This window comes from Erythrolamprus reginae, chromosome 3 (genome assembly GCF_031021105.1).
Source record: "Erythrolamprus reginae isolate rEryReg1 chromosome 3, rEryReg1.hap1, whole genome shotgun sequence".
In the NCBI taxonomy this organism is placed as follows: Eukaryota; Metazoa; Chordata; class Lepidosauria; order Squamata; family Dipsadidae; genus Erythrolamprus; species Erythrolamprus reginae.
Window position 1 is genome coordinate 147,162,208 of NC_091952.1, and position 14,332 is coordinate 147,176,539.

The window sequence follows — 14,332 nt, forward strand, 5'->3', positions numbered from 1 at the left end:
ATTCCAAAATGCCTTGCATTAATTTCTTGGAGCAACGAAGTGTAAACACACAAAATTGAAACCAAACAAGCAATACAACGAAGAAAGAGAAACTTTGATTGCAAATTTAATTCAATTTTAAAGGTCTTCTGGAAATGCTTAGGCAAGCAAGAGCATAAATATTATCCCAACGTGAAAATCAAGTTATCTTTAAAATGTATAGAACTGTTCTAGAGTAAGGCCACTGGAACAACATAATGGGCCCATTTCATTTATTGGATTTATATGCCGCCCCTCTCCGAAAACTCGGGGCGGCATATAAATCCATCTCTCAGGCTAGGTCAGCCTTGGGGTTAAATTTAGCGCAGGCCTAGGGAATCAACTGTCTCCTGATGCTACTGAACTAAAAAAACCAATAAAAAGGCTAGCTAGGGTTGCTGGAAGCTATAGGCCGGAAACATCTGGAGAGTCGCAGGTTCCCCAGCCATGATGTTACCAGCTTAAAAGATGATGAAATGAAAGCAACTACCATTCAAAATGCACCCTGTGCTCAAAATAATATTCATAAAGATAAAATTGCACATATCTGATAAAATTATTCTACCATGTTTCCCCAAAAATAAGACCCAGTCTTTTCTTTTTGGCCCCAAAATAAGCACCAGCTCTTATTTTCAGTGAATGCAATACCCAATTAGTACCACCGCAGCCATGTCTCCCACACCCCGACACCTGTCATGGGGCTGCCCGACTTCTTCTGCAGCCGCTCGCAGCTAGGCACCACGTCGCCTGTTGCGTCAGGATGCTGCTCACAGCCGGATGCCATGAGGCTTGTGTCGATGGTGCATGTGCCATGTGTCATCCAGCTGCAAGCGGCTGCAGAAGTCAGGCAGCTGTGCAAAAGGTGTCAGGGCGTGGGAGGCCTAGCTGCAGCGGTCCTATGTTAAGCAGGCGCAGTGTGCATGGGGAGCTCCACCCCTCACCCCTCACCCCTCACCCCTGCCCTGACTTATACCTCATCCCACCTTGTATCACCAGACAGGGGTGGGACTTAACCAGGGCTTATTTTGGGGGTATAGTTTATATTAGGTGCAGGCAGGAAAATTGGACTAGGGTTTGTTTTGGGGTAGATCGTATTTTCCAAGAAATATGGTAATTATTCTCTTTGTTATGCTGCATATGGTAGAGATAAAAGAAATCACTTCCTTACTAAACCTTTGTTGATTAGAACTTAATCTAGATTCATAAATATGTACATCCATAAATTAAACATTTATTCAAACATATAAATAAATTAGTTTCAAATAATTTGCCTAAACAAAATAACTTTGTTTAAAACTTCCTTTAAGTAAATGGGCTATTGAAGGTATTTCAGCCCACTGCACTTTGCCAACCCTGTCAAATAGACAAAATATCCAGACAACTATTAGAAAAAGAAGCAGTGGAAAAATTGTATTATCAAGCTTTAAAAGTATACCCCATTTATGGAATGCTTATCCTCACTTCATATTTCTGGCATAAACAAGAGGATAGTGCTACAACCAATTGCATGTAGAATTCCTCATTGGCACACACAAATATAGGCTGTTTTCTATGCCAATTCCTTCCCAAGCCTAGCACTGCTTTCAAATTTTTGATAAAACGGAAACAAGGATTCATTGGGAATTACCCCTAGCCTGGTCAGAAGATTCAAGACAGCTAGTAAGCAGGGCTGTATTTTGGATGACTTTTTCAGTCAGATGCAGAGCAGCGGTGGATTGGTCCCAGTTCGGCTCAATTCTGTGAACTGGTAGCGGCATCAGCAGGATGCTCCGCCCACCCGCACATGTGCTAATTGGTAGCAATGGGTTTTAGAACCTACTACTGATATAGAGCATATAAAGCTCACGTACATTTTGGAAATAAAGCTGGGCACACGCTATTTAAAATTAAATGTATCTTTATAAATTAAATCTTCAAGGAAATATAATACCAATGAAGTGATGTATGAGCACACTTTGCCTACTGACACTGCATTGTGTATCCCATGTTGATCTCATGCTCTGTGTGAGCAAACAGTTTGAGATAACTGATGTACATGAAATCAGCTGTCCCTACAACTCTAGAAAATTTTTGATTAAGACTGAACTCCCAAAGATCAGTTGCTGATCCATCTTCCTGCCACAGCCTTCCTTGTAGAAAATGAAAAGGTCAATCTATCATCAAGATGTGTAAAGATCTGTAATATTTTTACAAACACCACATGAGCATTATGAAAACTAGAATAATTTATGGAACTTAAACGTAGACATTAATCCTTAATAAAAGTCATCAAAGTCACCAAAGACATTTTAATATGCTAAATTTTCCTAAACTCAGGCAGATGAATTTCATGGCAGCCCAGTATTTGTTTATTTTAACGTATGCTGTTTTCCCATGCAATTTTCTCAAAATAGCTTGGGTGTCTTTGAGTAATTTTTTGACTAGTTCATGATTGCCTGGACTAGTCTCTGTAATTTCCTTGGCAAGGTTTTTCAGAAGTGGCTTGCCACTGCTTCCTTCTTAAGGCTGAGAGTGCAACAGACCCAGGGTCAATCATTGGAGAGTGACGGGCACAAGGTTTTGTGCCTTTGGCAAAATAAAATTCACAGTCCCCCAGTCCATAGTTTGAGGTCTTAACCACTACACCAAAGTAGCTTGCCACAATTAAATTATAATAAATTAAAAAATAATCATCTAAAGAATAATTAAAAAATCCAATACCAGCAGAAGAGGAGAGCATTCTAAAGAACAGGGATCTCAGAATATTTTTTTATATAAAAAAGCAACTTACTAGAGACTTTGCAAGATCATTCCAGGATTTTTTTTTTAAAAAAAAGCTACCTCCATCCAGAAGCTGTGCCTGGAAATGGCAAGCTGAAAATCTTTAGTTCTACTATGACCTGCAGTTTGTGGACATGAAGAACGCAGGCAATACAAAGAATAAATGTCATATCCAAATGCAGAGTTGGATATTAAACTATGAAAAAGGGATTGATGCTCAATGCATTCTGCCTTCCCCAAGCAGTTGTTTCCCACCACATTTTTTTTCTTCCTGACTTTCTAGTTAGCAAAAAGCTGGGTGTTTTAAAAATAAATGCATTTTACAGTTAGACTTTGATTCTTCAAGTTGTCACCTGTGTTATAAAGTACAGATGAATTCAGAAATAGTCACTAGTTTAGAGTGCTTTGGTCTTTGTTCTCACAAGTAATGTTAGTTGTGGATCCTGCCATTTTGAAAGCTTCTATCTACTCCAACTCAAACACAAGAGAGATGGTTGGAGAAACAGAGGGCACAGAACCAACTCTGGCTATTTTGTCACTTACTCAGAACTTCCTATCAGCAGCAGCTTCTTGTGAGGACTTTCTACTTCAATATGACAGGGAGGGGAACAAAGGAGAAAACACTGAGCATCTCCAGCCAAGATTTTTGTCACAGCTCTTAGATAAGAAACAGAACTTAACAGAAAGGGGAGAAAGGGATGCAAAAGCATTGAAAATCTATTTGTCCAGCTATGTTGCATCCTATCCCAGCCCATATGGACAGAAGGGAATAGTAGAACTCTACCTGAAGAGACATTTTACATTTTCTTTGAAGATGGAAAGACAATAATGAAAAGGTATACAGACTATCTCAAGCATTGTAAGTTCCTCACAAATACTATCTCAGTAAGTCTACAATGATGGAGTTTCTGTGCTGAAAATGGTGTTTGGAAACTAAGACACAGAGCCACACTGGGTTCCCCAATGCTTCCCAGCTGGGTGCCTTCCTAACTCACAATTCAGATTTGTGTCCTAAACCACAGTTACAGCAGAAAAATAAAGTTTAAAGTTTAAAACAAAATTTACATTGTTGCCTTAAATACTCTCTTTAATAGACAACAGATTTTAGAAATAGCACCTCCATTGGGGGGGGGGGCATTCATTGCTGCTTTTATTAGAGGAAGTAGCAATTTTAAGGATTTTTAATTTTAAATATTTTGGGTAATATTTTGGATTTTTCAATCCAAATTTAACTTTTGTTTTGAAAAGTTTTGGAATACAACAATGATTTTTTAAAATTCTGATTCTTTCATAAAGTTGCTTCAAAACATCACCTTTTATGTTGTGGAGCTTTTTTGTATCTGTAAAATGGCCCCCATTGCTATTTAACTTTTGAAAATAAAATAAAATCCCTAAAAACATTTCAAAACAAGCTAGTAAATAAATACATTTTTTAAAAAGTTTAAAACAGACCAGTATTATTACTTGGGGTTGGAAGATGTCTTTCTATTTGTTCTAATCTTCCTTCCTAATGGAGAATTTAGTCCTTCTCTGAACTCTAGTCCCCATGGAAAACAGCAGTTATGTAATTTCTGCAAAGATTGCAGCTTTCCATTCTTCTCTTGTATACAATTCATAAGCCTTGAATTAATATTACAAGCCTGTGAATTCCCACATTCATACAGCAAGGTTTTAGGGAGTCATGATTCCCTAAATATTATATTAGATATTATTCATATCTAATAATTAAAATGTATCTAACAGTATTCCAAATGGGTACTGAAACATGCCAATCTCCCTTTGCATCCAACACAATTGCTAGTGCTAGTTTTACCTGATCCATCTACTGTAATAATTTAAATTGTTCCTTTCATATTTTTGAGTAAATAATTGCTGCATTTGAAATGACACATTCAAGAAGGCCCGCCTTTTAAACTGCATTAAGCATACTGACCATTCACTAAACAGAACTGACAACCCATTAATACCCCTGTGCAGATTCATCTTCCTCAGTCCATCTTGAGTCAAGAGTCCCAAAGCAGAATTCAAATAGCAATTATTATGTTTCTTTATGTTCCATTTTTCATCTCCCACTCCTAGAAAGAATGAAAAAGAGAATGTAAATATAACCATAAATGCACATATATTCATATCAGCTGAGTTAAATATTATGCACCAATTGGATTAAAAAAACAAGACAATGCCAGAAATTCCAAACTTTCTCAACTCTGGAGGGAATTTATTCCAGAGGGTCAGGGCCACCACAGAGAAGGCTCTTCCCTAGACCCTGCCAGATGGCATTGCCTGGCTGACAGGATCTGGAGAAGGCCAACTCTATGGGACCTAATCGGCCATTGGGATACATGACGCAGAATCCCTAGGTAACCTGGTCCTAAGCTATGTAGGGCTGTATAGGTCGTAATCAACACTTTAAATTGCGTTTGGAGACCAATGGGCAGCCAATGCAGCTCATGGAGGGATGGTGAGACATGGGCATACCTTGGGAGGCCCATGACAGCTCGCACAGCTGCATTTTGCCCATCCTGCAGTCTATGAACATTCTTTAAAGGTAACCCCATGTAGAAAGCATTGCAGAAGTCGAACCTCGAGGTGATGAGGGTGTGAGTGACTGTGAGAAGAGACTCCCTATCCAAATAATAATTAATAAAAATAATTTATTAGATTTGTATGCCGCCCCTCTCCGAAGACTCGCTCCAAAGACTAGTGCCGCAACTGGTGCAACAGGCTAAACCGTGCAAATGTCCCCCTCGCCACCACTGAGAGGTCATGTTCTAAGCTCAGCTGTGGTCAAGGATGCCCAAATTGCGGTCAGAAGCTTCTCCCCTCCCGCCCAGGGTAATGAACAGACAGATGGGATTGTCCTTGGGAGGCAAAACCCACAGCCATCTTGTCAGGATTGAGCCTGAGCCTGTGGACACCCATTCAAACCCTAACAGCCTCTAGACACCCGCACATGACTTCCACTGATTCACTGAATTGACACCGGGTGGAAGTGTACAGCTGAGTGTCATCAGTGTACTGATGGTAACTCACCCCATGTCATGGGATGATCTCACCCAGCGGCTTCATATAGATATTAAACAGCAGAGGGGAGAGGACCTGAGGGACCCCACAAAGGAGGGATCTAGGAGCTGACCTCTGACCCCCTGCCAACGCCGACTGCAACCGACCGGAGAGGTAGGAAGAGAACCTCCATAATACGGAGCCTCCCACTCCCAACCCCTTCAGTTGGCACAGAAGGATATCATGTTTGATGGTATCGAAAGCTGCTGAGAGGTCAAGAAGCACCAGGATAGAGGAATGACCCCTATCCTGGGTCTACCAGAGATCATCCATCAATGCGACCAAAGCAGTTTTGGTGCTGTAGCTGGGCCTGAAAATGGACTGTTGAGGGCCTAGATAATCGGCTTCATCCCAGGACCATTGGAGCTGGAGCGACACCAATTTCTCAACAACCTTCCCTAAAAAGGGAAGTTTGGAGACTAGACAATAATTGTTTAAAAAGCCAGATCCAGGGAAGGCTTCTTGAGGAGGGGACACACTACCGCCTCCTTTAACGAAGACGGGAAGCACTCCTCCATCAATGAAGTGTTGACAACTGCCTGGATCCAGTCTTGTGTCACTTCCCTGCTAGTCGAGAGACCACAGGTCCAATAGCAGATGACAGAGCTCATAGCTCCCATGGCTTTGTCCACTTCATCAGGTGTCGCCAATTGGTCCAACCCCCTTTGCTGCCCTTACCGGGTCAGTCTTATAATAAAACGAAGTCATAGTGACAGTAAACCAAGAACTTTTATTAACCCAATGAACTATTAAACTTTAAACAAGATTGTCCATTGAACCCTGTGTCCCTGGGCCAAACAGCCGGGTGGGTTTGGACTCTCCTTGCAGTGCAGCGAGAAGACCGTTCAGGTAAGTGCAACGGTTCTTCTCCACTTGCACTGCTACGGAGAGTCCAACGTGGGATATACCCAAGCTCAATCATTTAGGGTGGGAGAAGGCTGGACCAAGGGCGCAGTATTTGTGCACACACGCTGCAGTACCCTGCATCCAAATGCTGCTTCCGTTGAAGCAAACTTATCTAAACGGTAATGTCTAATGAAGGTATTGGGAGCAGCCCAGGTTGCTGCTCGGCAAATGTCCTCAATCGGTGCCTGTGTCGCCCAAGCTGCTGATGTAGCTGCGCTCCTTGTTCAGTGGGCCGTGATGCCCCCTGGTACTGGTGTGGAGCCTGACTTGTATGCTGTGATGATACAGGAGCGGATCCAACAGCTAATGGTTTTTGATGAGACTCTATTCCCCATTGAAGCAGGGAAGTATGAAACAAATAATGCCTCCGATTTTCGGAAGGTACTCGTCCTTCGTATGTAAATTTTGATGGCCCGACGGACGTCCAGTTTGTGCCATCTCAATTCCAGTGGATGTGATCCATGGGTACAAAAGTCCGGTAGGATGATGTCTTGTGACCTGTGAAAGACGGTGTTCACCTTGGGAAGGAAGGCAGGGTCTAGTCGTAAGATCACTCTGTCTGTATGGAAGATACATAAATCTGGTCTGACCGATACCCTCCTTGATGACCTAATTGCTGTTAGGAATGCTGTTTTAAGTGAAAGTAACCTCAGTGGAATGTTGCCATAGAGGTTCGAAGGGAGGTCCCGTGAGGGCCTGCAACACCAGTGGCAAATCCCACGTTGGGAAGCGATGTACTGGTGGAGGCCTGATGTTTGCTGCACCCCTGATAAAGTCCCGAATCCATGGGTGTTTTCGAGATTGGATGCGCGAAGTCCAGTTTGAGGATAGTGGCGATGGCTGCCACTTGTCTGTGCAGGGTGTTGGGTGCCAGTCCCTTGTCCAGGCCTGCTTGTAAAAATTCAAGAATTTGTATCACTGAAGGTGACTGCGGGTCACGCTGCTGAGCTATACAGAAATCGCAGTATGCCCTCCAGGTTGCTTGATAGATCCTGGTCGTAGATGGTCGGCGTGAGGCCGGGATGGTGGTAATTACTCGTTCCGGCACTAGGTCTCTCCGTAGTCTCTCCCCATCAAGCGCCACATGGCAAGACTCCACCAGTGGGGTTCCGGGTGGTATACTGACCCCTGTGTCAGGGCCACTTTGTGGTGTGGGATTCTCCATGGGGAAGCAACGGACAGATCCATCAGGTCCGCGAACCATGGACTTCTGGGCCAATACGGAGCTATCAGGAGTATTTCCGCTCGTTCCTGTAAGATCTTGTTGATTACTCTTGGGATTAAGCACATTGGGGGGAAGGCGTAGAGCAGGCCCTCCGGCCAGGGGCAGGTCAACGCGTTGACCTGCTCTGCCCCCGGTGATGGGAAACGAGAGAAGAATCTGGGCAACTGATTGTTCAGGTGTGTAGCAAATAGGTCTACTTCTGGTGTCCCGTACTTGTAAATGATCTCTTGAAACAGGTTGACATCCAGACTCCACTCTGCCGGGTCGATGGTTGTCCGACTGAGCCAATCCGCTTGGATGTTTGACGTGCCCGATATGTGCTCTGCTCTCAGGGATGCCAAGTGTTGTTCTGCCCATTTGAACAGGGCCTGAGATTCCAGCATGAGGCGGCCCGATCTCGTGCCCCCTTGATGGTTGATATGGGCTCTTGTTGCCACATTGTCCGTGAGGATTAGCACATGCTGTTCCCTCACGTGATATGCAAAATGTCGTAGCGCTAGGTGTACCTCTCTTAGTTCCAGAAAATTGATGTTTGGGGATGCGAGCTCCTCTGGGCTCCACAGACCCTGGGCTACTCCTGCACTGGAGTGGGCGCCCCAACCCAAGGGACTTGCGTCTGTTGTTATGGTCATCTCCTGCTGTGACAGGAAAGGTGACCCTTGCAGGAGGACTGATGATTTCCACCATGGAAGAGACCGGTGCACCTCTGGTGAGATTGGTACCTGCCTTGAAGAATGGCTTGTCTTGGTCCTTTGAAAGGGGATGAGGAACCACTGTAGGGGCCTAGCATGGAGCCTGGCCCATGGTACAATGTCTATGCAAGATATGAAGACTCCCAGTAACTGGGATAGAAAAGCCAGTGATACTGTTCTTTTCTGCTGTAACTCTGTTACTAAGGCTCGCACCTTGGTCTGGCGTTCTGGTGACAGGAAAACCCTGCCTGTCATAGTATCTATGTGAGTGCCCAGGTGTGGTAGGTACCTGGTTGGGGAAAGATGGCTTTTCTGATAGTTGACTGAGAATTCAAGAGTCTCTAATGTCCTGATGGCTTCCGCCAAATCGTGTCGAGCCCTGTGGTGGCTGCTGGATAGTATAATTATGTCGTCCAAATACGCCATGAGGCGTAAAGGACGAGTCCTGAGATCGGCGGTGAGAATGTCCAGTAACTTCGTGAATGTTCTGGGAGCTGAGGATAGACCGAAAGGCATGGCCTTGTACTGGAAATGTTTGTTTTCGAAGCAAAAGCGGAGATATCTCCTGTAGTCCGGATGAACTGGGACATGCAGGTATGCCTCCTTGAGGTCTATTGACGTCAGCCAGTTTCGCTGGTGGATTACTGCTAGTATTGTTTTCAAAGAGTGCATTTTGAACCTGCGGTATCTCACGTAAAGGTTCAGTTATTTTAGATTGAGTATGAGGTGGCAACCTCCCAAGGCCTTGGGTACTATGAAAACAATGGAGTAGTACCCCTGTCCCTCTTGATGAGTAGGGACCCTCTCGATGGCACCAATCTCCAGCAGATGGTAAATTTCTTGGTGCAGGAGGTTGCGCTTGTGGTTGTTGTGAATCACCGGGCACTGTAAAAACCTGGTTGGAGGTTTTTGGATAAAGTCTATGGTGAGACCCTTGGCGATTGTATTTATTGCAAGTGTCTGCAGAGATAGCTTCCCAGGAGGCGGTGAAGTGCTGTAGCCGTCCTCCTATGGGAAAGGAGGTCGTGGAGTCATTTATTTCTGCGGTAGCCTCCCCTGTTAGAGCCTCTGAACGCCCTCCTGGATTGTTGAAACTGTTTGTTTCTGTCTCCAAAGTTACCCCTATCAGCTCTGTAGGAGGGTTGGGAGAAGGACCCCTGTGCGTAAGACCTTCCGACCTGGGGTGAAGTGGAGGAAGGTTCCGCATGAAAGGGTTGGTGCCTGTAGTAAGGCATAGTACGTCTGTCCTGACGTCTGTAGGTTCTGGGCAAGATTTTCTTCTTATCTTTATCCTCTATGAGGACATTGTCGAGAGACTCTCCGAACAGCTTGGTTCCATCAAATGGCACTGAGGCCAGGCACCACTTAGACTTCGCGTCTGCTTGCCACGAGCATAGCCAAAGCAATCGGCGGGAGGATTGATTTGATGCTAAGGCCCGTGAAGAAAACCGAGATGCTGACAGAGTGGCATCTGCCGAGAATTCTGCTGCCGCTAATAATTTGTTTAAATCTTGTCTGAGGCGACCGTCCTCTGGTCCCAGTTTCGTGAGCATCTCTTGGAGCCACACGACAGAGGCTCTGTTAAAGAAAGAAGCCGCCGAAGCTGCTTTAAGGGCCCATGCCGACATTTGATGAGATTTCTTGCTTAGGCTCTCCGCCCTTCGATCCTCTGGTTTCAGGCTGTCTGCCATTTCAGAGGGAACTAGTGCATTGGACACCAGGGCTGCTATGAGAGCATCAATAGATGGAAATTCCAGTAAGTTCTCCAGCTCTGGTTCAAACGCGTAGAATTTGCGTTCTGAAGCTGTTGGGCCCAGGGCTCCTGCTGGGTGTTGCCATGGCCTCTTAATATTGTCCAGGAATAACTGAGGAGCAGGTATAAGATCTGCATCCTTTTGTGGTTCTGTAAGTACCCTGCTGGCAGGTAGTGGGGCAGTTGCTGGATCAAAAGACTTGTCCGCTGTTCCCAAGGCAACAGCCAGTCTTGCTTTGTTAAGAAGAACTCGAAAGATGGATGGTCTGAAAAGGCCTGCATAAGCTGGTGGTTCTGGGGGTGCCCCTTCATCTTCAGATAAACCATCATCTGGTTCTGATCCTTGTCCCATAAACCCGGCTTCCTCCTGTAAAGAGTCATGTGCCGGGGATGCAGGGGCTGGAGCTGCCCATATGTTTCTATGTGCAGGGGTAGAAGGTTGAGGAGGAGTAGGGGGAGCAGCAACTGAGGTATATTGCTGGACCCCTGCTGCTATGCCATGCGAATACGCAGAGGCAATCATGTCCTGCAGGGCCGGGGGCATGTGTTGCCATGTATCTGGGGATGAACGTAGTCCTGCTGCTGTCGGGGTAAAGGTAGCTGATGGCAGTGATTGTGGGGCCATGTGCCATAAGGTAGAAGGCATGGCAAATTCAGGTCTAGTTGCCTCTGTCACCTGTGTTGGGCCCCCAAACCTATCCGGTGACCAGTCCGCCCCCATCCCCTCCGGGAGTCTCGGGGGGGTAGCACTGATAATCGCCCCCAGAATCTGACCTGGAGCTGATGTGTGAGGCTGAGGCCCTGCTGCCTGTTTCTGTGCCTCTAACTGGTCCTCCAGGGCTTTGATCCGTCTCTCTGCCTCTTTGAGGGCAGAGGAGGACTGTGTACCTTTGGATTTGCTCTTGGAGGAGTGGGATTTCTCTTTAGCTTTAACGGCCGGGGGCTCTGTTGTTCCTTGTTGTGGAACCTCAGCCATCGTTTTCAGTAGGTATTTTTCTTTACCGAAATAAGAAGCAATGTGTGTCAGGCAATGCTGATTCACTAAAATGGCCATCGCAGTATTAATCCTGCCCCTTCCTGTGATCCAAACAGGATATCCGGGCTATTGCCAACATCTCATGGTGCTCTGGGTGTCAATCATGCCCTTGAAAAATGGCGGGCGGAAGCTCTGCTTTGAGGAGGATACCCAAGATGGCGGCGCCCTGTATAGCCCGCCAAGCTGGCTTTAGCCGAGGCTTTCCTTTGCCATGATCGGCTGCTTTCGGGCTGCCGCGTTCCGCGCCCTGCAATCGGGTCGCTCGAATGCTCCTCTCTCTCTCCGCTTCCGCGATCTTCAAATTAGGCGGCAATTTGAATGCTCGAATGTGTCTTCTTCGCTCCGGCTCGCCTTGGTGGTCGCCCCCTAACGGGGTATGGCCCGCAGGCCGGGGACCCCTTCCTCTGGCGACTCCCGGTCCTAGGAGCAGTACCCACACAGGGAAGAGGCTCCGACCTGGGATCAGCGTGGCAGGCAATACTCCGCAGAGCAGGGGCCCGATCCTCCGGAAGTAAGTCAGAAAACCACTGCACCTGAAAAATAAAGAAAGAGAGAAAGGTTTAAAAAGGTTAAAAAACAGTAAATCTTTATTAACTAATCCAGTAGACTACATGGAGTCCTAGGAGGAAAAACTCATGTGTCCCTTCACTATGACTGAGTTTTTTAGATTGACCCAGTAAGGGCAGCAAAGGGGGTTGGACCAATTATTTATGCTAATTTTTAACTCAGTCCCTTCCAGCAAGGCTGAAGAATAACCCACGTTGGACTCTCTGTAGCAGTGCAAGTGGAGAAGCTTCAGTTCTTGCCTAGTGCTTTCTTGGGAAGATTAGAGAGGCAAAAACATACAATCTACATTCAAAGCAAAGCAAGACAGCAAACCGGCTTTATGGAGAAAGAATAAACCAAACAACCAAGACACTTAGTAATAGGAGGAGAATACTGTATGTAACAACCATTTGAATCTCACCTTTGCCTTCTGAAGCACGTGGCCTCGGCATGGAGAGGTGCTTGAGGAGGAATGTCTTTTCAGGACAATTGCACTATTCACAGGCATAGAACATTCTGTATCACTTGTATCACAACTGGAGATGGGTGAATTCTCCAGAGTCTGATGCTTTAGAACTGGGGACTAAATAATAAATAGAAAAAAACCAGTTATCAAAAAGTGTCAATAGTTGTACCAGCAGTAAACTCTTCTAGCGATCTGAAAAGAGGATATTATCCTATTGGACAAATGTGAAGATTGGTTTGAAAGAACAAGATAACAGTGTAAGATTGGCAGATACACAGTCAGGAATGTTTGCAATCCTTTAAATGAGTGAGTGAGTGAGTGAGTGAGTGAGTGAGTGAGTGAGTGAGTGAGTGAGTTATTTATTTATTTGACTTCTATGCCGCCCAATCCCATGGGACTCAGGGCGGCTTACAACAATTAATAATACAATACAACATTAAAAAGTCAACTATAAATAGTAGAAATAGTAAAAAAAAAACATTATACTAACAATTAATAAACTCTTGACAAACTGTTCAAGCAGACACACATACATACCTATCACTCATAGTTCGGCCTTGTCTAAATTCATGGCTCCCGGGCCTGCCAGCAGAGCCAAGTTTTCATGGCCTTTTGTAAGGCTAGTAGGGTGGCAGCAGTACAGACATTGGAGGGTAGTTGGTTCCATAGGGCCGGGGCAGCCACAGAGAAGGCTCTCCCCCATGGGCCCGCCAACCTGCATTGCTTAGCCGGCAGGACCCAGAGAAGGCCAACACTGTGTGATTTAATAGGTCCCTGGAATGTATGTGGCAGGAGATGGTCCCGTAAATAGTCTGGTCCTATGCCATGTAAGGCTTTATAGGTACCGGTAATAACCAACACCTTAAATTGTGACTGGAGACTAATGGGTAGCCATTGCAGCGCACAGAACATTGGTGTTATATGGGTGTAACCAACCATGACAGCTTCCATAGCTGCATTCCGAACACTTCAAGGGTAGCCCCATGTAAAGCACATTGCAATAATCAAGATGTGAACTGATGAGGGCATGAGTGACCGTGTGCAGAGCCTCCTGATCCAAATAGGGCCGCAACTGGTATACCAGGCGAACCTGTGCAAAGGTCTCCCTGGCCACAGCCGAAAGATGATGGCCAAGGCTCAGCTGTGGATCCAGGAGGACTCCCAAGTTGCAGACCCTTTCTGAGGGGGTTAAGGTTCCCCCCCCCCGAACAATGGATGGACAGATGGAATGGTCCTTTGGATGAAATGCCCAGAGCCACTCAGTCTTGTCGGAGTGGAGCTTGCGCCTGTTGACTCCCATCCAGACCCTTACATCTTCCAGGCATTGGCATATCACATTCCAGAGCCATGTAAATTGAAATCTAGTAGTAGTGAAGAAATGTATATCTCTCATCAGCAAACATAGCTCATGCCTGATTCCAGATCATCTATAAAAGGCACCGGTCCTAGGAGGACTCCACTAATTTTATCCCTCCATTGTAAGCAATGTCCACACTACTGTAAATTTGCTATTGTCAGGTTGCTTACCATAAGAGAACCTGCCTTTTTACCCCATGGCTGTTAGGCCAACTGTGAAGTCTTTGATTTTGGACACTATCAAATACTTTTTGAAACACTAGCAAGCCAGTTGATGTCTGCTGGTTTGCCCTTATCTACATGCTTATCAATACCCTCATATATTTGGATAGATTAGCTAAGATAGAACCTTCCCTTAGTGAAGTCATGTTGGGTGTCATTAACCAAGGCTTTTGTCTCCAAATGTTTGCTAATTTTATCTTTAACAGCAGTCTCTATTATCTTCCTCAGAAAAAAAACATTAACCTAACAGTCCTATGATTTTCTGGATCTCTCTGTAACTCCTTCTAAA

General features: G+C 45.3%; 1 protein-coding gene across 4 annotated transcripts in view; it reads right to left on the reverse strand.

The window, feature by feature from the left end:
- Window positions 1-3,847: 3,847 nt before the first annotated feature.
- Window positions 3,848-14,332, reverse strand: part of AFAP1 (actin filament associated protein 1) — a 58,941-nt gene continuing 48,456 nt past the window's right edge. For 2 of the 4 annotated variants that reach the window (XM_070746983.1, XM_070746981.1), the window contains 2 exons: window positions 12,421-12,582; window positions 3,848-4,853 (listed from right to left, as the gene is read on the reverse strand). In XM_070746983.1, the coding sequence (XP_070603084.1) occupies window positions 4,827-4,853; window positions 12,421-12,582 (189 nt within the window). In that variant the 3' untranslated portion in view covers window positions 3,848-4,826. The remainder of the gene's footprint in view (window positions 4,854-12,420; window positions 12,583-14,332) is intronic. The other 2 variants (XM_070746982.1, XM_070746984.1) reach the window with 2 other exon arrangements.